The sequence below is a fragment of the Corylus avellana genome, chromosome 5, assembly GCF_965113065.1.
Source record: "Corylus avellana chromosome 5, dhCorAvel1.hap1.2, whole genome shotgun sequence".
NCBI classification, from domain to species: Eukaryota; Viridiplantae; Streptophyta; class Magnoliopsida; order Fagales; family Betulaceae; genus Corylus; species Corylus avellana.
In genome coordinates, this window is record NC_142494.1 from 28776338 (window position 1) to 28801722 (window position 25385).

General features: G+C 35.8%; 1 protein-coding gene across 6 annotated transcripts; it reads right to left on the reverse strand.

The window, feature by feature from the left end:
- Window positions 1-944: 944 nt before the first annotated feature.
- LOC132180733 (inositol hexakisphosphate and diphosphoinositol-pentakisphosphate kinase VIP2) lies at window positions 945-25099 on the reverse strand. 6 transcript variants are annotated; one of them, XM_059593646.2, is made up of 31 exons: window positions 24983-25099; window positions 24585-24828; window positions 24403-24462; window positions 24042-24088; window positions 22888-22971; window positions 22457-22520; window positions 21590-21743; window positions 21324-21394; window positions 20741-20845; window positions 20343-20435; window positions 18707-18799; window positions 17667-17752; window positions 16669-16875; window positions 16472-16571; window positions 16305-16375; window positions 14201-14282; window positions 13562-13720; window positions 13355-13397; window positions 12590-12672; window positions 12348-12410; window positions 12193-12267; window positions 11923-12048; window positions 10771-11012; window positions 10417-10461; window positions 7202-7268; window positions 6694-6765; window positions 5117-5367; window positions 4977-5034; window positions 4339-4506; window positions 2188-2262; window positions 945-1709 (listed from the first exon to the last, which is right to left on the reverse strand). In XM_059593646.2, the coding sequence occupies exons 2-31, from the start codon at window positions 24675-24677 to the stop codon at window positions 1446-1448; spliced, it is 3201 nt and encodes a 1066-aa protein (XP_059449629.2). In that variant the 5' UTR covers window positions 24678-24828; window positions 24983-25099; the 3' UTR covers window positions 945-1445. The 6 variants fall into 6 exon arrangements, with proteins under 6 accessions (XP_059449629.2, XP_059449628.2, XP_059449631.2 ...); XM_059593645.2 differs by having other exon boundaries at window positions 24585-24835; XM_059593648.2 differs by having other exon boundaries at window positions 24603-25099.
- Between the last annotated feature and the right edge of the window lie 286 nt (window positions 25100-25385).

Here is a 25385-nt window from a genome sequence, read left to right on the forward strand (position 1 = left end):
AAAAGAAAAGATAAGAGTCTCTGGTAGTTTTACTTCTATTGTGTTATTTTGTTGGTTTTTCCAAGCGGACGCAAACAAATAAAAGCCCTGCAAAATATCCTTCTACTTGTTACTTATGGGGCTATAAAACCAATTTAGTTACGTGAAATCCGCTCATCTTTTATCTATTTTGTTAAATATATTTATAAACATTCTAAGTACCGAAGATATGCCATCTTCTGCATATTGGAGCATGATTCTGCCTTTCTATAAGCATTGATGATGGCAAATGGTCTATGGGCCGATGGACTTGCCAGCCTTCCCAAGTGGGAGATTAGGGTTTTGCGTCCCTGAACCCAAGCAATGGGATTGGGTAGGGTATGCTAATGTACAGCTGTGATTAGTGTTGACATCACCCGTAATAAGCACATGCAGGGGTTGGGAAAGAAATGAACTGAATGGGATGTTTACGAATCGGGCCAAACTTGGCTTGGCATCTCTAATCCAAAAGTGTTAGGAGTACTTTCGTTTTCCCTTGTTCATCAAATGACAGTACGCTACACAAAAGGAGGGTAGCCTTCCCCTTTCCCAAAACCCTTGACTCAATGGCAACCCTGAACCTCGCTGTTGAAATATTCACATCTGACACCAAAGCATGGCAATCCAAACATGCCATTTCATCACCATGGGTGATGCACGCAATCAAGCACTTCCGCAGGCAATTGCTATTATGCGCTTATTTTCGTTTTTCTCAAGCCTCTCTTTTTCGCAGTTTACTTTCTTTGCAATGATTTGGCCTTCATCCCAAAGCAGATTTAGGATAGTTCCCGAGGCATCACTATAGCAGCCCACATCATGTATAAAATGGATGCTACATACATCATCAAGGGAGTAAGTAGAATCTAGCGCTTATAAAAAAAGAAAGTGGGATATACTCAAGAAAAAAAGAAAAGAAACACACAAAATGGAAGCTTGGAAATGACTGAATTATTCAACAGACTTGTGCTTTTAGTTATTATCATTGGCATTAACTGATTCTTTGAGTTCAAAGAGCCTCGGAAATCTTGTTAGCCAACAAAAATAATCCCATCAGTTTTTACACAATAAGAACAAGAGTAATTTCTGATCAAACAAGCGTATGGTTATTATGGACTTTAACACTAACAATCTAGACTTTGGGCACGGCATTCGCTAAGGAGTACTGTTATTCACACTAACGGAAGAATGGGGACAAAAATACACCAAAAAAAAAAAAAAGGGTTGTAAGCTAAGTCTGTCAGTTCCAGCCGATATGGTTACTTCCAACAACATTCTTCGTTGTTGAAATAGCGAATTTTTCTCTAAAGGAGCTTGAAACTCACTCTAGCTGTTCAACCAGCCTAAGTTCTTCAAATATCAGGATGCATCATATGAAACAACTAAAGAATGAGGCGAGTGGGGAAACATAAATAAAGCGTAAGTGCTTGTTACTTTGCACTAGAATTTGCATGCTTATGGAAAGGCCAAAGGTTTACCAGGCGCTCAAGCACAGCTGCACTTTTTGCGAAATAGCCAGAGAATCCTGCTGGGGTTGATGGTGGGGGGAAATCTTCTGCTGGCATGGCAAAAGGGCGAATCATTCTTTCCATTTTCTCTAATGTGAGATATGATCCCACTTCTTGCATCCTTTCTGGACCCATTATTGGTAGTGTATGCTCCTGGTGCAATGACGCAGCCTCACTGTCATTTTTCTGCCACGCAAAAGAGAAGCTTGTTAAACATGCAAAGATCACTGCCGTGACTAATTTCATGCCTATATGAATTTAATAAGCCCATCTTAATGGTTTCCATCTTGGTATCAAAACATTGTTGGAAATGAGGTTCATCAGGTCCAAAATGCCACCAACATAGGAAGAAGAAACTTAAACATCAGCTGGACAGGTGTCCAGAAAGTGGGTATATTGATCCAACCCTAGCCATGTTTGTTGCCAAAAACACTATTAGGAGTGCAGTGATAGCATACTCACAAGAACAACCACTTTAGTCTTATTTCTAGTAAGCCCTACGAGGAATTATTCTTCAGGGTTCATAAGGATAGTTTCAAGACACACCAAAGAGAACTGTCAACTTAATAACTCAAGTTTCCTTCTCATGATGAACATGCCTACCATTAACTCCTTTTCAGATGGTGCTTCAATGAGAACTTTACCAAAATTAAACATGCATTACCTCCAAGGGGGATAGATCTGCACCACGACTAAAGGTCATCTCTACGCGGAACTTTTTAGGGTCTTCTAAGGCTACCTGCAAAACATTATGCACAGCATACACCATAAATATCTATTGATACTTTAAGCTAAGCAAGTATTCATGACAAGGAGTAATGGAACATACCAGTCTAACAATTATCAACTACATGTCTCATCATTATAAAGGATTCTACTCGCAGGTTAGATTGCCCCCTAGGTTTAGTTTAGGTTTGGAGTGCATAATTACTACTCTTGCATATGACTACTTTCATTCAAAGAATGATGAGAAGCTTCTGTCTCATTAGATTTCCTACATATGGCATATTACCACGGGGGCCAAGACTCACCATTGAAAAAAGAAGAGAGGATGTATGGCCAGACTTATTCAACTGGACTGGTAAAAGGTAAAAGTTATAAACAATTAGCAATACAATAATTAGATAATTAGGATTGCCTCATCATGTGAACTATATTTCTTAAAATTCGAGGTGAGAACGAATCAAGTGACCAGCCCATTAAATTAAAAATAAAATAAAAATAAAGTCAAGGAGCCAATAAGCTCTGCCTCAAACGGCACTTTCTTCCCGTTATGAATGGGTTCGAGGGTGAGATGCGAGTTCGAGAGACAGAGTACGTGTAACGACTTAAGAAAAAGCACTAGACACATCTGTGCTATCACCCCAAAAGGACTAGTCAATTTGGAGCTTCCCTAGAATTCACTATAAAGCCTAGTTTCACCCAGTAACTAGGCAATGTGGGACTTAGCACCCATGACTATCTTTATAAACCACTCACTCTATGCGGGCTTCTTCTCATCTTCCCAATGTGGGATCGGGGTGTTACAAACTCCCCCTCTTAAATTCCTGACGTCCTCGTCAGGGCTACAGTACAACATGACCTGGCGTTACTAGGTAGCTCTAATACCACTTGTAACAACCCAAGGAAAAACGCTAGTCACATCTGCTATTACTCCAAAAGGACTAGTCAATTTGAAGCTTTCCTAAAATTCATTATAAAGTCCAGTTTCATCTAGTAACTAGGCAATGTGAGACTTAGCACTTATGATTATCTTTATAAACCACCCACTCTATGTGGGTTTCTTTTCTTCATCCTAATATGGGATCAGGGTGTTACAGTACGTAAGTAACTTGAACAAATGGAAAGGAGAAATTCTCCAAAGAACCAAAACTTTCCAAACAGAAAAGAAGTTATCAACAACACATGCCCACCCACCATGACGGACCCATGTTTGAACTTGAGTATGTTAATTACGTGAAATCATCATTAGGCAAGAGTTGATAGCATTAAATAGAGTGAATGAAGACAAAATGCTTGTCCCTGTTGATTTTTTAATCATCTTCAACTTCAACGCAGGTCTCCATCAAAATTCAAAATTTTAAGTATTAGAAAACACACAGTATTGACACTTTAATATTAAGTAAAAGATGTATTTACTGCTCGAGGAGCAATTCTTACTCGATGGATAATCACATATAAATTATAAGATATAAAGGCAAGGAGAAAGAAAAAAAACAATGCATATGATTTAAGGAGTTGCACCTTAACAAGAAGTGGGAAAAAAATAAATAACGAAGGTTGTAAACAGAGGTACTTATTGATAGAATAGTGTAAATTAACTTAAATTTTGCTTGAATTTACAGCACACATTCATGTCGTGAAGAAAGGCCAAGCACTTATATGTATGCGTAAGATCAGTTATGCTGATATATTGTTTTTACTGAGACGACACAAACACTTGTAAAGATGCTAAAGTTTGTTGCTGACAACCCACAAATATGGATACAGGAAGGAACCATGTAAAGCCAGATAATTTTTTTTTTTTTCCTTTTAGGGGGGACGAGGGCGCGCAGGTAAGTAAGCTGTTTCAGATTTGGCCACTAACAATTCAGGTTGTTTTGTAGAGGTCAGAAATTGAAATAACATAAGTTCTCTATAGCCCAATCAGGTAGCATGAGTGAGTCAAAGACTCTGGCAGGTTCCATAATGTTGCTACCTTTAAGCACAGACCAGTTTATTGGACAAACAGGCCAGTCCATGCAGGGTCCATAAACATAGAGTATTGACAATTTACCAAAAGAACCTACCCTATGAAAAAAAAAAAATTACTTACCTCTGTGTTCTCAAACATCCTCAGTACAATATAACTCATGTAGTCAAGCTCCTTGGTTTTATATAAACGCTCCAACCCATTATGGCAAACAAGGCTATCCTCTTCTTGAAGAGATTCATCCAGGTTACAGTAACGGAGAACATTCATGAGGGAATGGATATGAGACTCCTGTCATCCAAAAAGAATAAATGTAAACTGTGAATATCATGTTGCAGAATTGACAGAGGAAATAGGGAAGCAGCATGCAAATTCCTTCAGCTTAACATTAATAACTGTTCTGGGCGCTCCACATGAATGGAAAGACACTAAGCCTACCAGTAAGTATGTGAAAGGAAAGAATCTCGAAGAAAAATATTTGAGAAAATGCATTAAACTAACGGTATGTCATTCTAATCCAAATACTTGGAAGTTCCATGTTAGAATTGATAATTGAGAGGATCCTATACTTTAAATGTATGTTAAGTCCTTGAAGAAAACTTTTTTATTTATATTTTTTATAAGTAATTGAATACTATTAAAAAGCCAAAAAGCACAACCATCAATCTTTGCTTTGTTTGTAAAAATTATGGAGAGAGAGAGAGAGAGAGAGAGAGAGCTTCCGTAGGCAAGGTGTGATCACACAGAAACATTATACTCACTGATGTGAAGTAAAGGCGTGTCCGCACATGACGTTCAGGTGTCTTGACATTTGCATACCTAATAGAAAATAAGGTTAAAAACTGGATATAATTATTAACAGCCGAGTGAATATGTAACAAACAAAGAGTTATATATTTACTTGGGATCCAAACGATATTTTGTCTCTTTATCATCGTCATCATCCTGATCCATTGTATCACTTGTGGGGCTAGTTCTTCTCAAGTCATCATTCTTAACGTAAAGCTTTGATTGATAATCTGCATCTTCCTTTTCAGCTTTCTTGGATATAGAATGTTGGTCTTGATTACTCTTTAATTCAGCAACACTGAGGGCTTCTTCACGAGTATTCCTCAGATCAATCAAAACTTTACCCAACAAACGACGAGCAATCTGGATTGCAAAAATATAAAATTAAGCTGTAACCATTGAGGCCACAGAAAATGAAACAAATGGGATAAAGATAATCATACAACAAGCATCATCGACCAAGGAGGACCCAAGACGTGTGCAAAGGGCTAAGGTCCATAAGTCAACTTAAAATTCCAGACATCATTTTATATTGGTTCCAATGCTTTCTATTTGTGCTTATTTTAATACCTGGGTATACTGAAAGAGTAATGTGACTATCATATGATGTTTAGGAAGAATAAAGGGCCCAAATTATAAGATTCAAAGCAATCAAGCTGAGCTCTAGAAAAAGTACTTCTTTTAGCATGTTCTAACAAATATTCTAGTGTGAGAGAAAATCTACAGAGGATATGTTCTTGGGTTCATTAAACCCAATAAAACTCCGTGATTTGAATTTTATCTTCTATCTTATTACCTTTTTTGGCTGTTTCCTGTGTAGAACTAGAAATGCATGGAACGTATATAAATCTGAACCATTGTGCTGCACTAAAGATTTTGATGTTACTTCCTCTATCTAATTCTTTTTCACTTTTCTTTCCTCTAAAATCCTATCTCAAATCAAATCATGTATGCAGGAAGAGGCAGCAGATCTGAACCCCCCTATTAAGGCAGCATAAAAAACAGGGAATTAGTAATGTTCACATCGGATCTGAACCTATATTCGTGATCCAGCATATTGGCTGCATAGAACAATCTGAAATAGCACAGTAAATTCCCAAGAATATACATGTGACCAATGACCACAATAGTTAATAATGTTAGACCACAGGACATCCTAGATACCTCAGCAGTAATACTATCTGCAAAGAACCGGCCACACATTCTTGAGCATGCCCAGTAGCTTCCATACATGTTTATGACTAGCATTGTATACACTAACTTTTACCTGATGCTCCACTATTAAGGCTATATATCTCATATTTTCTGGGAGAATTTCAGAATATTTATTTTCCGAGTGGCTGTTCAGATGACATGCATTCTCAAACAGAAAGAAAGAAAGGTCATATATCCTTGAGTTTTTTTAACTGTTATCTACTTTACCCAACATCAACATGTAAATAAAATTACATGAATTGATGGTTCGGTCTTCAATGAACAGGTTGCCACTATGTTTGCAATGTAGTGTTGAAACTTATTATGGTTACAATGTACTGGAAGAAGGTATGGAAGTCCATGTTGCGAAAAGTTCTTGTAGGGTCTGAATTTACATCAAAAACATTTTATTTTTTGCTTTCTCCTTTTTCGTTGATTTGATTGAATTTGACATTCTGTTGGTACTAATGAGGAGAATAACAGCAGAGAGTTCACCTTTGATCCAATCTTCAGCTTCTGCTTTGGATTAATTCCATACTCATTTGGGATGACACCATCTGCAAGTAACTGCAATAACAATATAAAGATCATTTTCAGTTGATCTGTGATAATGAACCAATCTTACCCAACACTCGATATGCATACTAGAAAAAGTGGATATATACAAATGTTAACTCCCCATGCAATCTATTTCCCACAACTGCTGATACTCAAAATTATACTTTAAGATTGTTCAGGGTTTTGTTTGGAACAAGAGGACAATTTTTTTGAAGACAGCGAAGCACATCCCTTGGAAGCAGAAATTCTAGGATTGAAGATAAATGGATAGCAGAATTATAAGTCCAGCAACCATTTCTTTTTTGCTATATTTCCAAGTAAAAGACAGTATCACTTAATTCCATTGCAGCAAAGTTATGAACATTTGCTATTATATCAACAATGATATGAAAATGATTTCCCTTCTAAAGATGTATGAATGCAAGAATAGACTTTTGTCCGTCACCTGAGCAACTTTGAAGAGTTCATCCAACCCTTCCAGATTAAGATGTGCATTGTGCAAGAGATCGTATCTGCCAAAGCAGCAAGTCAAGAATAGCACTTATCATCACAACTAACACAAATGTATCTGGTTAATATCAGAATATAAATTTCTCTGCCAGTGAGATGCCATAATAAACTTTGAATCAAGATAAAATGTTCAACTTGAATTTTAATTAAATTTCACAGAAGATTGTGACACAACATAAGATAGATGAACATAAGGAGAACCAAAGATTTTTGTTGAGCTGCTATTGAGAGCTGTTAAAATATAGATTAAATGATTAAATTTATCTCTTCTTATCAATTTAAACTTTTGGGATAAGTGGTGGTTTAACAAGGTATCAGAACTAGAGGTCATGAGTTCGAACCCTAACTTCATCAATTCACTCCTTGTTTCAACTAAATATTTCACGTGTTAGGCCTCACCTAATAAAATGGAGTTTGAACATGTGAAAGAGAGTATTAAAGTATTAATTAAATGATTAAATTTACCCATTCTTATCAATCTAAGCTTTTGGGATAAGTAGTGATTTAACATGGTATCAAAGCAGAAATTCTGAGTTCAAATTCTGTTTCCGTCAATTCACCCCCCATTTCAATTAAAAATTTCACACGTTGGGCCTCACCTATTAAAAAGAGTTTCAGCCCACACGTGAAGATGAATGTTAAAGTATTGATTAAACGATAAAATTCATCTTTTTCTATCAATTTAAATTTTTAGAATAAGTGGTGATTTAACAAGAACAAAAGAACCACTAAAAACTCTCTAAGTTCTACCAGAATATTCATGTTTGGCTGTTGCATGTTCCATGAAAGTTAAAAATTCTTACTCCTATACATAAGTTGATGCAGGTAGGCGTGCAACATGCATATATCTTTTATCATGTCATTGTTGAAATATTTTCAAAATAAATAAATAAATATATATATATATTATTTTGTGTCTTGGGAATGTTTTAAATGGAAGGTTTTAAAGAGCATTGAATGAAAGTTATCCCACATTGGAAAGAGTGAAGATTTTGTTGGCATTTATAAGTTCCAACAAATTTAAGCTGTTAAATGATCTATGTTAGGGTACACCCTAATACATGTTACCGTACGATGTGAAGCACCGGACGCACACGCGCGCGCGTGGCGTGGGCTGTAGGGCGCTAGTGGCGCCTTGATGGCGCACTTGGCACTTAGCAACGGAGCTCGGAGTGATCAGATCATGACCATTCATTTTTGGATGGTCAAGATCGTTCGATCTAGAGGTTTGATCTAAACCGTAGAATGCTTCTTAAGTAGATCCAATGGTTAGATCTACTGGATTGTTGATCTAACGATTGAGATTAAATAATTATTTAATCTAACGGTCAGATTTAAGTGCCAATTGGATTAACAGTTTACAGCAGTTTTATCTTCGAAATTCAAAATAGCAGTTTTATTTTCAAATTCGAAATTATCTGATAATAGATAATTATCTATGACAATTCAATTCTCTTTAATACCCTTGTTTTGAATTTTAAAAATAAGCATTATCCTTTTATTTTTTGTCTCTGATTAGAATAGAAAGTCTAAGGGTATTTTCGGGTTTTAATTTCGTTTGTGCATAACGCAATTAAAAACACAGAGGTTTCTGGGCTCCATTGTATCCTGGAGAAAAATTTGCTGTAAACCCTGTTGCATACCAATTCTGGTGGGGGCAAATATTTTCTCAAGGAAAGTGACGTTGTAACACACCTTAGGAGCATTTTCGTTTTCTGTATTTTTCCCCTATTTGTATAACTTAGGTATCCCCAACCACCTGACCAGCCCAGACCACTGTCACTCATATGCCGTTCCCGTACTCTAAACTTCTATTCATTAGTATTACTCAATTACAGTGAACAAAAACAAGCAAACAAATTCCTTGAAACAAAATTGTAGAATAAGACAATTGTGTATCTAAATTTCGAGGAAGTAATCCTTTACATTCCATGTTTCATACAAGCCTTCTGCCATTCATACAAGCATTACTTCCAACTAAAACTTTTAGTTCCCTTGGAGAAAATCCAAGGTGAAGACATGAGGGATGTACTCATCAAACTGCCCATTACTAATAAATTATCAAAGGTACGTCAAGAAACAATATGCTAAAACCAAAATGCAAACATATAACAGAGAAAATTATAGTTCCTCATACGAAATGACAATCAGTAGGCATAGAGTGATTTACTAAAGAGGACTTTGGCTCTTGCAATGACAGACACAAGTATGAGCACCAAGCAGCTCCTTGGGTTAAAAAAGGGGGATAAAATAATGTCTGACCAAATTTACCAGTGCCATTGCCTTTTCTTACTCGTCACCATTTAGTAACTATTTGACAAGGACATACTTATGCTTCATAACTGCAGGTGCCAAGTTTTCAAAATACATACCCATGAAACTGGTTGGATTTGAATCAGAAGGGCCATAAGTAGAGTCCTACTATAACTGCCTACACAGATCCAGTTCATAATTATTGTTGGTAAGCTGAGCAAATCCAAACTGGCCTGCAGCCATAGTTTTGATGCACATTCCAACCAAGTCACAAGCTCCAACCCACAATTGACACAAAATTTACTGTTACTACTGGGCCAGGGGAAACGGCCTCTAATTCCAAAGAAGTGTTGCATTGCATTCAGGTGGGATATCCTAGTTTCCAATCAATGACATGCATGAGTTAGGAAGTTCTATGGGGTTTGGTTCTTCTACTAGCGTAGGAACATTCAATACATAGATCGGTAGAAATGATTGTGTCAAACTATTAATAAATTCAGTAGAGGTGCATAAGAAAACAATTTAGAACACCAGAATAAACAAGGCCCTATAGGCAGCCATGAAGAAGCCTGCTGAAATTTGAAAACCATAGCAAGACTAACATTCCAGTCCAAATTAAAACATTCTCCCCACATCCATAGATTGAATGTGGTAGGTAGTGATGATAGGCTGAGGGTTTATTTGTTAAGGGTTGTTCCAAAAATTACTCTAATTCTAGAGGTCAAACCAGTGAGAGGGACTAGTTAATGGACACACGTCTTGAAGTGAGGCATAATGAGGGAAAGTAATTATGTCAAACTTTCCAATCTGGTGTGGGAAAATCCATGTATGCAGCATAGGTGATGCGGAACATTCTTAGACCTTGAATTCAATATTTATTTAAAACCAATGACTTACTTGCATGAGTCATAAACATCAGGAATTTGTGGTATATCAAACCGCCTGCAAGAGAACCAACAATGTCAATGAAATTGCCAATCGATCATATTAAAACGATTAGAATATTAAATTCAAAATCATTGTTCTTTCAACTAAATACAAAACGAACTAAAAATATTTCTTCAGAGTCATATTATGTAGAGATTGAATTGAAAAAAATATATATTAAAAGTAGCTCAACTTTTAAAAGAAGTTCTAAAATTTCGAAGATTTCACACATTGTTCATACCAGAGAATATGATGCATACAATCACTTGTGGATCTACATTCCAAACACAACCACAATTAAGTCCGTAATGTCAAAACACTTACTCTTTGCGTTCGTTATACAAGTCTCTCTCAAGCTTTTTCCAGCGAGCATACATTAAAAGGAATCCCTCACTACCACAGGGTAACCCAGCAGCAATGCGACCAACATCGATGTTTGTTTTACCAAGAGCCTTTCCTTGGTCATAAGGCAGAATCACATCATATGAGCTTGCCTCTGTAAGTTTCTCGTCCTCATCCTTGGCTAGTAGTCTTACTTGTTCGGTCACCTTCTTAGTCAATTGTACCTACTTACAATTTTTTTTAATAAGTAATCAAAATTGTACCTACTTACGATAGAAAAAAAATTCAAAAATAAAAAATAAATAAAGGATGTAAGATGCTTTTTCCATGCACATGTACAAGCATAAATTGTAGCAATTTGATGAGTGAATAAATTGTACCATAAGCACAAGGAAATAGATAAGATCAGTACATATTGCAGATAAGTACATATTGCTTAATGTAACTGCATGACCCAACTAAAATGCACACAAAAGGCACAGAATATTGCTCAAACATGAATCAACCAGTACTTCTTCCAGCTTCCTGAAAAAGGTATTTCACCTATGATAATGGAATATAGATAATTTCGTCACTTGTGATAATCCAACATCAAATGAGAAATTGAATCAAAACTAAATAACAGACAAGAAAATTTTGTTTTTTTAGCACTAATAATCTGTGGTGATGTCAAAATCAAAATAATATTTAAGACGCACCAGTGTCCCTCTATCAACGTATTTGCAACATTGAATTTAAAAAAAAAAAAAAAATGTAAAAAGAAACGCTGGGGCCAACTTGAAATCATGCAGTAATGGCAGTACAAGCTTAAAACATAAAAATAAACAGCTATAAATAAAACAAAGAAGCTCATAAAAATCACTGCTAAAGAGTCATGGTCAGAAGACATTATTCTGTGCACACCTGTTCCACTAATAAAAGTGGGTCCCACATGTGGAGTCCACAGCAGACCCTTTGATCATGTTAAAGGGTGAACTGTTACCTTGCATTGAATAATTTCACCATGGTCATAAAGATGTGCTTAGAATGAAATGCATAGGTTTCGTTTGTATTTGAACATATTTATAGCCCAATGAGAGAGGAAAAAAGAAAAAAAGGTAGTTAGGCATTACTTCTCTTAGACAATGTGATTACCAATTTTGGAAGAAGTTCAGATGCATTAGAAGACAGTCCCGCTCCATCAACCATCCAAGGAACTTCAGATGATCCGTTGTTCTGGACCGTCTTTGCACCTGAAGTTATTATCTCGTTCAACCTAGCCTGAAAAGAATTTAAGGGCAGAAAATGGAAAAGAATCATTACTAGGATCAGAACATAGTACAAACCACCTTTTCACAGATATAATAATAATAACTACAATATCATATGCAGAAACATCCATAACTTCTGCAGGAGCAAGCAAACCTTGGCTTCTTCCATCTCAATACTGGCATTATCAAGTCCATCCAACATAGAGGAGTCCTTGCTAACAAGCGAAACCTAGAAATTGGCGATATGTCAGTCATACAACCTAAACTTCCAAAAGCAGTCAAAACTCCATTGAGGAAAAGGCTACAGACCAGGATGGGTGTTAGCTGCCCTTCAAGGTCAAGGAGGCCTTTGGCAAATGCAGCTGCAGACATCTGCCAATGGATACCGTACAATAACGTAAGTCATCAATGATGCGAAAGTCAAACATCAATTGTCATAAACTCTGGATATTCAGTCTGAGAACTTGGGAGGACAGAAAAGCACTAGAAGAAGACAATTTTAAAAGCATAGATTTATGACTAGTCATACAAGCCCCCTACTATGGCTATACCTGCACACGACCCTCATCAGAGCTGTAAATCTTGAGATCATGGCGATATGTACTATGGAGGCGAAGTAGGCCAGTGCCTTCACCTGCAATTGTATTAAAACTACATCAATATATGCGCATAAAATTGGCCTTTCCGAAGCAAAACTGGTTACTCCTTCAATGTTATACAACATAAAAAAACCATCTAGCCAGTCGAGACAACTTGGGATGATAAATTGCAAGAGTAAGGAATGAAAAAAAAAAAAATACAAATATTCATAAACTTCAAGTCTGTGGTCAAAGTACAAAGCCTCCCAACTAAACAAGGGCATGCATTCAGTGATACCAAAAAAAATTCAAAAAATAATTATTAATTAAATGGTACTAGACAATAAGTGGTCCAGGATCTACCGGCCATACAGAAGCGGAGCAAGGTGATATGCAACCTGGGAAATCACAATTGAGTCCAAAGTAATTGTCACATTCATTGGGGACTCAAATGGTTGACGGTTGGGAAGAATAGCTAACTCAAATAGTTGGAGATCTCATGCATCTGAATCATCTACAAGTTCTCCATAATCAATGGTCTAGTTTGAACTTAGTAAGTACTTCCAGACTAGTGAAGGAAAATAATAGATATACAAAAAGCTAATAAAAAAATGGTTGAAATGAGTCAACTGCCTCTTCATAAACATAGGTTGAGTCAGCTATCTAGAGTTGGAAATAGTGAAGATAACATATTACAAATGATTTACAAATTAAAATGAGAAGATCCATGGCTATAACCTGGATACATGTTATTCCGGAAATATCTACCCAAATCTTCAGCCTGCAAAGAAGTGAGAGAAGCAAAATCAATACTGAGACTAAATAAAAGGATTAAACAATATGTTACAGCAACAATTTTTCAATAGTGTACTTTTCAGCAACAATTGTATTACTAAGATTAATCAAAATACAGAAACATGTGCATGATGCATAGATTAACATCACCTGCTTTCTGCCAGCATGTGTAAGAACACCCCCATATTTAAGAACCATCAGAGCTTCAACAGGTCGCTCTTCCTCCTCTTCACCATTACTTTTTATAATCTTAACCCACTTGAGAGGCTTTAGTTGAACCTTCCTATATATACCAGAAAAATGTCCCCCCTAGATACACCCAAAAAAAAAAAAAAGGGAACAAGAAAAAAAAAACACACTGAAAACAGAATACGAGGATCATCTGAATCTCATATAAAAGAAAATACTTATATTTAGTCATTTAGTGACCATCCAATCTTTATATCACATACAGTATTACGGCATCATTGGCTTCATTTTACGCACATTGCCTAAGTGCAAACTGACAAATTACAATCCACCTTCAATCATATAGCCTAGCTGAACTCAAAAAGCCAAATGATTGTTTCCTTTCAGGAAAGGTGTCCAGTGTTAACATAATTCCTGTTATGATTGGTGAAAATAATATAAAGGTTTGTTCATTATAACTTTCAGTTTGTGTATGTATGACAGCTAAATCAACTCCAGGTATATCGCACTTATGATGAACATAAGAAAACACAATAAAATGATTATATCACAGCTGGAACATTAAATACAAATTCATGACACAAAGGGAAACAAGATAACCTCCTCAAGCACTGCTTTGACTTGACGAAGCTTTTCAGCATGTTCAAAGTCTTCTGTTTCGCTATCACTTTCTCGACCTGGTCTGGATAATGTAAATAGTCGTCAATAATTCAGAGCCATTGCTAGTGTTCTAACATAAGAATCGTTAGCAAATAGGATATTTATTTCCATTCTTAATTTAAACATAAACCATAGAAGCATAAAAAGAAAATGCCAAATGGCCGTTTACGTACTTCTAGGGAAGGTATGACCTGAGAGTGGAACCATTTTCCAGTTTCCGTTCTCATTACGTCTCTAGTAACACATACGTTTGATGGGCTTATGGCCATTCTCTATTCCACCAACTAGGATACAAAATCCCTTCAAGAAGGGTTGAATTGGTGTGGAACTTCCAAATTTGTTGCTAGAGGTGTAATCAGTGGGATTCACCGAAGTTTTACTTTATGGAGCAAGGACTTGAAGACATTCTGAATAATGACACATGATTGTGCTTAAAATGACGCAAAAAACACTAGCAGGAGTTCTTGAGTGGAACATGTTGATCCAAATTATGACTACTAAGCTGCATCCTTGGTTAAGTTATACAGGGTAACAGTAAAGCATCTACTTCATTCTCTGTTTTAAACAACAAAAGATACAATTATTTAACCACTCCGGAGACACTCTAAACCTCAATTAAAAAAATAATAATAATAATAATAAAAAAATAAAAAATAAAAACAGAGATGCTCCCACTTTTGCTCTTGCTTCTGCCCCTGATATCCTAGTTCCAGAAAGCAGCTTCCCTAAAGAAAAATCAAACTAAACTTGAGCAGAACATTGACCCCTTATCTAAGAACATGCATTGATTCTGATGCAGAAAACACTACATTTGTTGCTGGAAATGAAGAAACCAGTCCATAGCAGGTCAAGAGTCAATCAGAAGAAAAGAATTAATTTGAACCAATGCCTGCTGTCTAAGTACTAAATGAGTCAGAGTCAAAGTCCTAAGAAATCTTATTTGACTTTCTAGATACAAGAATGTAATAATCTGTATGATATTTTCTGCGTACCTAAGAATAGGCGTCTGATTTCCAGAGGTTCTTAAGTCTATTTAAGAGTCTCAAAAGCTGTTCCTAGAGTGTTAAGTCTGGTTCTGAGTTTCTCTTAGTAAAAGGCTGAGGCCTCGATTCCTAATTGTGCATCTATTTTGTAGAAGCTTTGTTGTATCTTTGAACAGCAAGCTATTCTATAAAGAGATTTCATTGTTCTCTCAATTATTTCTGCGAACGCATTAACTTTCATTTGTCACTTGTGTTGAGTTTGGTGGGCTTTCTGATAATTAAAAAAAAAAACCATATCAGTAGCCTCAGGGCTGCATCAGATTAATTAATATCGAACCTTCATATCTCAGCAACTTCTGGAAGGGGAAAACAAGGTGCAAAATTGGTTACAAGTTTCAAATAGAAATCACATTTACTTGTTCTAAATTTGACTACAAATTCAGTGCTATCTGTGGCATAAATATAACATCAGACTACTAAAGATGATAGATGACTTTCTCAATACTCCAATAATGTACTGCATCAGTTGTCAACTATTGCTTGAGAAAAAAAAAAAAAAAGGATCCCTTCCACTTCATGCTTCTAAGCCTCTAATGTTGCCCACGGTTCCTAAATAAACAGTTTCCCTTGAGGAAAGGATTTTCATATCTTCATTTACATTTGACTGGCTTCATTTGTAGGAGGAAAAAAAACCCTCAAGGATCTCTCCTAAACCAATATATTACAGGAGAAAAACAAAAAATGCTCAATTTTAATTTTCGTTGTCCTTTTTGTCATATTGTATTTACCAAAAATTGCATGTAGAACCTGTGCAGTTAACTGTCCGATGACTAGAGATTACTATGCTAATAATCACTAAAAATACATAGTTCCTAAAAAGGAACTTTTCCCAAGAGTAGAACCAATAATTCTAGAAGTACTGAAACCATTTCGTTTTTAAAAGCAATGATACCATACGTTTTAAAAAGTCATATCTACAAACACATCTTTTGGGGGGAGGGCATTGAGGGTGAGTTTTTACATGAAATTTAATCAGAGAAACTTCTAAATGTGACTGATACCTCGAACGAGGTACAAGCATTCGTGTTGCATCCAACAAATCTTGCAACTGGACAGCACTTTTAAGTTTTGTCTGTAGAATGAGAACCAACAGATAAACTAACCCATGAGTGGTTAAATAACAGAATATATTCAGTAGAATAAAACAAGATGAAGTAAAAATAATCACCTCAGATCTAGGCCGCCCCCCATTGTACTTTAACATTAATTTTAACAGCTTTTCCTCAGTAACTTTCAACTTCACCTTCTGTTTGGGAGTTCTATCACCACTACAAAAGAAATAAAAAATAAAAATAAAAAGGAGATAAGAACAGAAAACAAGGAATTAACTATTCTAAGTAATCGACCGAGGAAAACTCAACATACTGACGAATAATGGCGATCACACAACGTAGCTCCTCAGCCTGACCAAACGTGCCAATAATCCCACTTCCCTGACGAGTTAATCCCTCAGAAGGCTGGACTGGTTCATTGAGTTTCCATGGTAAAGTTGGTGGAATCGCTGAAGAGAGATGAGGAGCTTTTGCATCTAAAAAAATCTTCCTCAACACACAAGCTGCGTCATCATAATACCTGTATTTGTAAAGGGAAACCAAATGAACTTTTTATAACAAGCGGTTTCTGAAGTTACGAAGATAAGGCAGTTAGAAAAAAAAGTTGGCCTTGGTTGAACTATTCAACCCTGTAATGCAGAGAAATTGCAATAGAAACATATAATAGTAATGCATAAAAGATGACAAATTGTTTTAAATAATTTCAAAAAAAGTAACTTACAATGGTATGATACGATAACATTTAATGAACATTTTAGTCATTTTCATTGTAAATGGTTTTGGGAAAGCCAGTGGTTGAATTAGCCAGATGAAGGGGCACTTTACAGTGTGACTAAGAATAATGGCCCCACCTAGTTATGAATTAATGCATCCAACAGATATGAATGAATACGTCAAACAGTACTAATCTTCGGTCATAACAGAAATTGATAAGGAAATTGTGTAAATAGATGCATATGTTCCCCCTCTAGATCATGAAACGATAACTTAATTTCATAGACAAATTGAGATTATCGGATTTATCAGTCGGTAAAAAAGAATTAACTTTTCCCATGGAAAACAAGATAGACAGATTGCCTAAGAGCATTGATGACTGAAAGGGGGAAAAATAAACTCAACACTTTAGTTAAGGAGGTAAAGGCATCAACATATGCAGCCTTTTATGCTGCTGCGGCGTCAAAAGGATAAAATCCAATACAGATATTTTCTAAAGAAAAGTTTAATTTATGTTGCACTCATGCTGGCAATATCAAAATGAGTGCCCCCTTAAATATTGTAATATTAGAAAAAAATGAGCAAAACAGGCATTACTTGTGAGAGTTTTTCACAAAGCTCCACCCATTCACATCACAAACATATGAACATCCGTCAGAACGCAAGAGGTCAAACCCACAAACCTGCAAGTAACAAAATATAAATATAAATTGATCCAAAGTATAAATCATTTAGGAAGAAAGTAATGTCTTGATGCAGAAAGAGTTATGTCTACACATTCATGCATATTATATTGAGCCATATAATAGTAACAGTACTGATCTCTCAGCATGATTAAGAACCGACCGAAGTAGATTGGTTTTCTAAATATTTCATATTACCCAAGTATACTAGAAAAAACATTTACAGAAGCTCCTCTGTATTTATAGAACCAACTTACATACAGCCTGTGGAAACTAAATTAAATATCCATCCCGATTTTCAGAACTTCATTGAGCTCAACAAATCAAAGAAGAATAACTGTTTTGAGAAAATTCATATAATACGATTTTACCAATGAGCTTGAGCTCAACTGGTACTTACTCCCTTTGTAGCAAGGTGGAGGGTGAAGTCGTGGGATCAAATCCTGTAGGGTAAGCGGGTAACATACCAATAAAAAAAAAAATCATATAATACGACTTTAAAATGGGATGTCAAAGTATCTGATACAACATGTTACAGTACTGCAAAAAAAAAAAACAGTTGATCTAGAGCCGACAATTAATTTTACATTCCAAAACCAAAAATAACAAATACTTGGGAAAAGTTAGGAAAACTTTGAGAAAATAAAAATAAACCATTAATCTAGCTAATAAATTGAGCTTGTTTTATTCCAGTTGGTGAGGTGGAGGATGTAGACAGGAGGATGTAGATAGTTTGGCCAGAATTATGGGATGTAGGGTGGCTTTATTACATTAAAATAATAGTTAACAACTTTTTGTCGATCATCATGGCATGGGCAGATAAATAAATTTACTGACAAGCAAGAACAATTGAAACAAATAGAAACCAGCATTTAATTAATGTTTCAGAATAGAAACGATCATACATAAGAAGTAACAATAATGCCTTGGAACAGTGTACTGATTACTTGTTACCACATCTTGACAACATACCCCTTGCCTAAATGCAATGCAAACCTCTCTTGCCATTTGCTTCTCAGTAGGTGTCAGTAACACAGGATACCTTACCTGTCAAACAAAGTAACAAACATACGATCAAACTTAACTCTTTTATAGCAATTTATTAGTTTACCCCCAACACCTACTCCTCGCTACCTGCTATAAGCTAGTATTTAAAAAAAAATAAAAATTATAGTTAGTCCCTAATTGGCTTATTTCACCATCTGAACATGCAATTCATGTATTTTGTTCTAATATTTGGGGATGTCGATCATCCACAACCCAGGTTTTTTTTCCACAAAAAGCTTACAACCCATAAGAAGACATAATTCTAGATGAAGCAGAGCTGCTAGACAGGATACATGCACCCAACAGAGACAACTAAGACAAGGCTGGATGTCTATGATGACAAGAACAGGTTCCCTTGAGAATAAAATATGCATTAAAACAAAAACAAGTCAGTTGAAAATGAAATACATGAGATATCAAAGTATGCAGGAGTCAATTTTGGAATCAAAAGCTCCTGTTCAAGGCACAATCCCGTGACAAGACACAGCAAAGACAAATTAACCACTTTTATGTGACAGGGTCAGGATCGTGTGAAAGGCTGCTGATCAAAAGCTCCTGTTCAAGGCACAATCCCGTGACAAGACACAGCAAAGACAAATTAACCACTTTTATGTGACAGGGTCAGGATCGTGTGAAAGGCTGCTTTGCAGAGTGAAGTACGTTAGTTTTTAAAATTTTTGAGGCTGCAAAATATAGAACTCTGAAATAGAAAGTATACCTTTCGCTTATACAACATGGAATGCATATTCTGAGTGTAATATCAAATTGCAATTACACTAGGCAATACATCTATGCACGTGGTACAGAGAGTATTTTGAACATGGAGGCTAGTAACGATAAGTGGTTACAGTTGAACCTGTTCAATAAGTGATGATTTAAATGCAATTGAACAGCCCAAGTTAAATGTAACAGTAGATGCTTTCTACTTTATGCGAATTTTAAGACCAACTACATTTACATACCATGTGCATTAGACCAACGAAGACAATCAGCCACAAAAAGGCTGGCAAAATCAGTGAAGTAATTACAGGGTGGCAAGAAATTGACAACATAATCAACATTTTTTAAACTCAACTTTGCGGATTCTTAAACATCTAGCTTTGCCCCTAGCTAGGCTTATTTTTCTCCAAATTATAGGATTACTGATAAATGTTGACCTGAATGAGTACTCTAACATGAAGCAGCTCTACTGAACCATTCTTCCATCAAGGTGAGGTTGCCCACACAAAAGCGATCTTGATGATCCAGTTTTAAGCTCAAAAAATGCCAGAATTGATGTTTTTATAGTTTTGACTGAAAAATATTTTGTGGCTGTCCACCATACACAATACCACTCCGAGATGCAAGACCATTAGCCAGTCAGGAACAAAACTCACACCACCTTCAAGTAATGCCAAACAAATAAGAAGATAACAAGAATTTGAAAATCAAAGCCTAGGAATCTCTATGAGAAAGCGAGTAACAATTGGAATAGAAAAAGGAAGAAGGATAAAAAGTTACATGTAAGATGTAGCAATCAAAATGTGTTACAGGTACAACTTACTTCCTTGCCATCGGGATTTCTCATAACAACGCCATCAACAACAGGAGACTTCCTTGCCTCAGCATGTGCATATTCAGGGCCAACAGTATACACCTACAATCATTGATTCATTTGAAAATAAACTCAAGCAATCATTTGCAGAAAGAAAAAGTATGATAAATTATTAAATAATCATTAAATAATTTTAATGAATAAATGATAGAGAATAGACTCTAGCATTGCAAAAAGTAAATGCAAGTAAACAGGCCATAGCAGATTTATTTCACAAACACACTCATTTAAGACCCAAAAAAATAATTGGATACGAGGAGAAACAACATACAAAACATTCATCTGCTTACAGAAGTAAATGTTTATAACTTCATTACACAAGAAAAATAAATGCTAAACTCCACAACCTTGACATCTGTTCCTCCGGTGGGCTTAAATTCCTCATATATATAGGAGCCTTCACGCCTCACTCTTCTGACCTCTGGATTAAACTCACTGGACCGATTACCAACCTAAAATCAAAATAATGATCACATATTGATAATACATGGATAATAAATTATAAAAGCCACAAAAACTTCTAAACCATCAAACCAATGGATGTGCCACTGGAAACGTTGCTATGCTACAATGGATGTCACTAGTACATATGCTAATATATTATTTCACAGTTATGCCATAACTGATGGTGCAGAAATTTGAAATGGACCTCCCAAGCTACCCACAGCCAGTGAAACTCGAGTAAAACCTAAATTCAACTGACTACAAACTGGTTAGTTTTTACTTAGGTGGCAAAAGCCAACGGACCCACAACCGACACAATCACAATTTTACTTTAACTATTTTTTATCAGTATATCACTGCCTTTTTTACTAGACGTGTCCTTTAGACTTTAGGAACCACCTATATCCATTACATATACAACACAAAAGAAATATTGGTTTTGAGTCCACACAAGCTAGAACAAAGAGATGTCAATAAAATACTCACCTTCCTAAATAATTCCTTCATGCCTCCACCAGCAGAACTAGGGTAATATATCATAATACTATGATCATCCCCTTCACAAAAACACATTAGAGTCATTACCATATATGCACATTGGGAAAGCAAATAAAAAATAAAAAATAAAACATGAAAACATGAAAAGAACAACGAATAACTAACAAAAGCTTGTATCAAATTACTGGCCTAAATGTCAACAACAAGAAGCAGCGTAGACAGAGCAACTTGTTTATAAATATAATCAAACTCACCATGAATAGGCTTTTCCACAAATGGCTTCCAAAAACGCTGACCATGAACCTCAACAAAATCTTCTTCCTCAACAAAATAATCCAGCTCTTGATATGGTACTTCTCTATTTACAAGAGCATATCTTGGAACAGGGATTCCATACAATTTAAGACGCTTGAATTCAGGAAAAAAAAAATGAATTACTTTTTACCCTCGATTTTGATAAAAATCAAAACATGAAAAACAAATAGACATGCCATGATACTGTTAGTTATTTCAAATTCATGCATGAAGTACTTAAAACAATGACCACGTCTGTCAATTTCCATAAAGTTACAATTTGTTATCGGGATAGGAGACCATAGACAACATGAATACATACATACGTAATAAATTACTTTTTACATCATACATACAATTACACAGCCTTTGCAGACTAGTCCAGCAGAAACAAGCCACACTGCGCTTTCCAGTCCACATAGTAAACACGAGAAACCCTCCTAGAACCATATAGCAAAAACACCGGGATGGCCTGATAGCCCCAATATGTGGACTGTACCAGAAGAGCTCAAACTGTGGACTGTACCAGAAGACCTCAAACTAGTACTTGGTAAGCAACTAACGTTTATTCTTTTTTTTCTTTTTTTTTTTTGATAAGTACAACTAACGTTTATTCTTAGGACTTCCATGACTCTTACCATATAAATAATTTATCCCTAAAATACAGAAATCAATCATTCAAGTGTTTAAGGAAACATAAAGCATGATCAGATCGCCAGAAAGGATTAAAAGGAAAATGAAGCATATACAAGAACCTCCCACAGAATGCTGAACACAAATAATGGAACTGAACACTTAACTAAAAAATCAGAATACATTAAGCATACCTCATATACCTTCCTCCGGTCGTGAAGAAGGTGTTGCTGTTCTAATTCATTTACTAGAAAAGGTCTGCATTACAGAGCATGTAAGAAAAATTATGGTTATAATACTCCCTCCGTCCCGCAGTAAATGATGTGCTTTCATTTTTTGAGTTTGTCTCAAAATAGATGAAAAGTGCCTAAAAATGAAAGCATTTATCAATTTAAATTCCTACATAACCCTTATATTTGATTTTTTTTGTCTCAAATTTGAACTCATCTTTTTTTAATATTTGAGTCCTTGACCCATCTAAGGAGGTTTTAGGAAGAGTGTTTGTTTTATTAAAATGAATACCATTGATAAATCTACATTTATTGTGCGACAGAGGGAGCAACTAAAAAAGAACAGTGGTTAAGGAATGAAATATAATTGGTGCAAAAGAAGACTGAAAGCTTACTTCCTTAAAGCAGCATATGCCTCGGCCTTTTCAAGGGGATAGCCAGTGGAATAGAAGGCAATTAAACAATCACATATTGGCCAGCTGAAAAAAGAATACATCAACAATTTAGTCATCATATGCCCAAAAACAGAGAAACAAGAAACAAAAGACAAAACCGGAAAAAATAAATAAAATAAAAGGAACAGATTTCCCATCTAACAGCATGAACGGAATCAGTCACCAATTTCTCCCCTTTACTTATTATGGAACCCCTTAATAGTAAATTTAGAATTATTTGATGATAATTTTGGATTAGATGTTTGGGATCAGAACTGTACAGAAACATAAACACATATCTTGCCATTCTATATCATAAAAGAAAAAGGCTATTAAGTCAAATAATTTGTTTTATTCAAACTCTATTTTTTGGAATAGAAACAATTTTTAATTTAAGAGCAAATATAAAAGTTTTAAAACAAATATTGAAAGGAATCTCTTATAATTACTTCAAAGGAGAGTTCCTCCATCCTCAAGCAGAACTGTCCTTGCTTGGGCCTACCTTCTCTTATAATGACTCATCGTCTCATATGATATATGGCAATGAAATGCCAAAAAGGAATTCAGCTTTTTACAAATTCGAATTTTTCCTCTTTGAACAGTATCAATTTAAAAGACACCGCCTAGCAGGAGTGGAACTACATGCAAGTTAGGGTGGTACCTTAAAACCTTCTAATATAATTTTACCCTTACATTTTAGCTTAACTTTGTACAAAGTATATTATAGGTGACCCTCCCAAATGTTTACATACTTTCTATATGGCCTCATATGTTTGGTTACTTTTCATTATCACCATTACTTTGGCTTCTAATCTTAAAACACTGGTTCCATCCCTGCCACCAAGGCACCTAAACTAATTTTTTTTTCTTTTGTCTAGGATTATAAATCTCATGATGTGCATACGCTTTCCAAAGTATGGTATTGACTTTGAAGCTTTTGGTAGTAACCAAAGAATCATCGATTATTAAAACACTGTCCATAGCCTTTAAATGTCAATAAAATGAAGCACCCAACTCACATGACACCTGAAGTTACACTCATTTAACCAACATTACACAGCATAAGATGTATAGCACTAAAACACTATCTTCCAGGTAGTTACTTAAAAATATACCTCTCAATTGGATCTTCAAGGATGACCTTGTCCCCAAAATATATGGTCTACAACAACACAACGACAAGAACACATCAACAAGAAATCAGAGAATATCAACACATACATCAAAAAACTCCTTTCCCAGTGAGTCGTGACAACATAATTTGGGAAAACTGCATCACTTAAATATGCAAACAACTAAAACAAACGTCCAAACACTATAATGCTTCACAGATAAAACTATCACATGCGTAAAACCTTTCGATCACATTCATTTTCTTTAGCAAACAGAAGCATAAGCCAAATCCACAACAACGAGTAGAACAAGTAATTAAACAAATGAGAAAGCGAAATTCGACCAAAATTAACATTCATATACCTCAAATTCACCAAATGCTTGTAACCTCTCTAGAATCTGTTCCATCGGTGCCGAGAACACCTACAAGATAAAACAGATTAATCACTTCAGATTAAAACAAAGCAATATAACCTACATTCAGAGATTCATTGCACGCTCTGTTTCGTATTATTTGACAAATAAATTGAGAAAAAAGAGAGAACCTCCGAGCCGCATTTCACCTTCTTTTCCATCACGCAGACTCCAATCGTTATCTTCTTTCTGAAACCACCTCCTTCTTCCTCCATCTGGACCATTTCTCTTCCTCTCTCTCTTTCTCTCTTTCTCTTTAACTCTCTGAAACACGCACACACACACACTCTCTCTCTCTCTCTCTCTCCCTCTAAGAACGCAGAATCCGAATCCGAATCCAAATCCAATTCAAACTCTTCAACTCCAGCTTCACCGCTAAAATCTAACACACAAACTCATTAGCAACCGCCATTCAGAAACACCAAAAGCTCTCTGAAACATACATACACGCACGCACGCACGCACACATATATAACCTCACATATACGTATACGATCTAGAGGAAGGAAAATCCAGCAAGAAACAATACCGGAGAAGCGCCGACTTGGACCAGAGATTGGAAGTGACAAGCTGAGGATGAGAGAGAAAAAAGTTGAGAAGCGCTTTTACGCCTTTCCCAAGCTGTGGAAAATGGAAAATGAGAAAGTTCAGTGAAAAAGCTTATATATATATAAAGTGGGAGTGTTTGGATATGAATTTCTTTAAGATTCTGGAATATGCAAGGAAAAGGCGGGCCGGTACATTGCTTTTCTGGACGAGGTCGAGTGAAGTTGTGTGACGTAGCTTTATAGTATGTATTCCGATTTTGGATTTTTGCAGCTGGAATCTTCGTCATGGTCCTAAACATGGAAACTAAGATATAGTTTTAGTTGTTTAAACTTTGGGTTTATTTTGGCAAAGTGGTGTGTGGTTGGACCGTTGGAGGCGGAGAG

Excerpts from the sequence above, each read along its gene's own strand:
- LOC132180733 (XM_059593646.2), bottom strand. The coding sequence starts at position 24,677 with ATGGTCCAGATGGAGGAAGAAGGAGGTGGTTTCAGAAAGAAGATAACG. Across the intron at positions 24,463-24,584 it reads AGGTGAAATGCGGCTCGGAG|GTGTTCTCGGCACCGATGGA; the intron begins GTTCTCTCTTTT and ends TTTATCTTGTAG. Across the intron at positions 12,411-12,589 it reads CTGATGAGGGTCGTGTGCAG|ATGTCTGCAGCTGCATTTGC; the intron begins GTATAGCCATAG and ends ATCCATTGGCAG.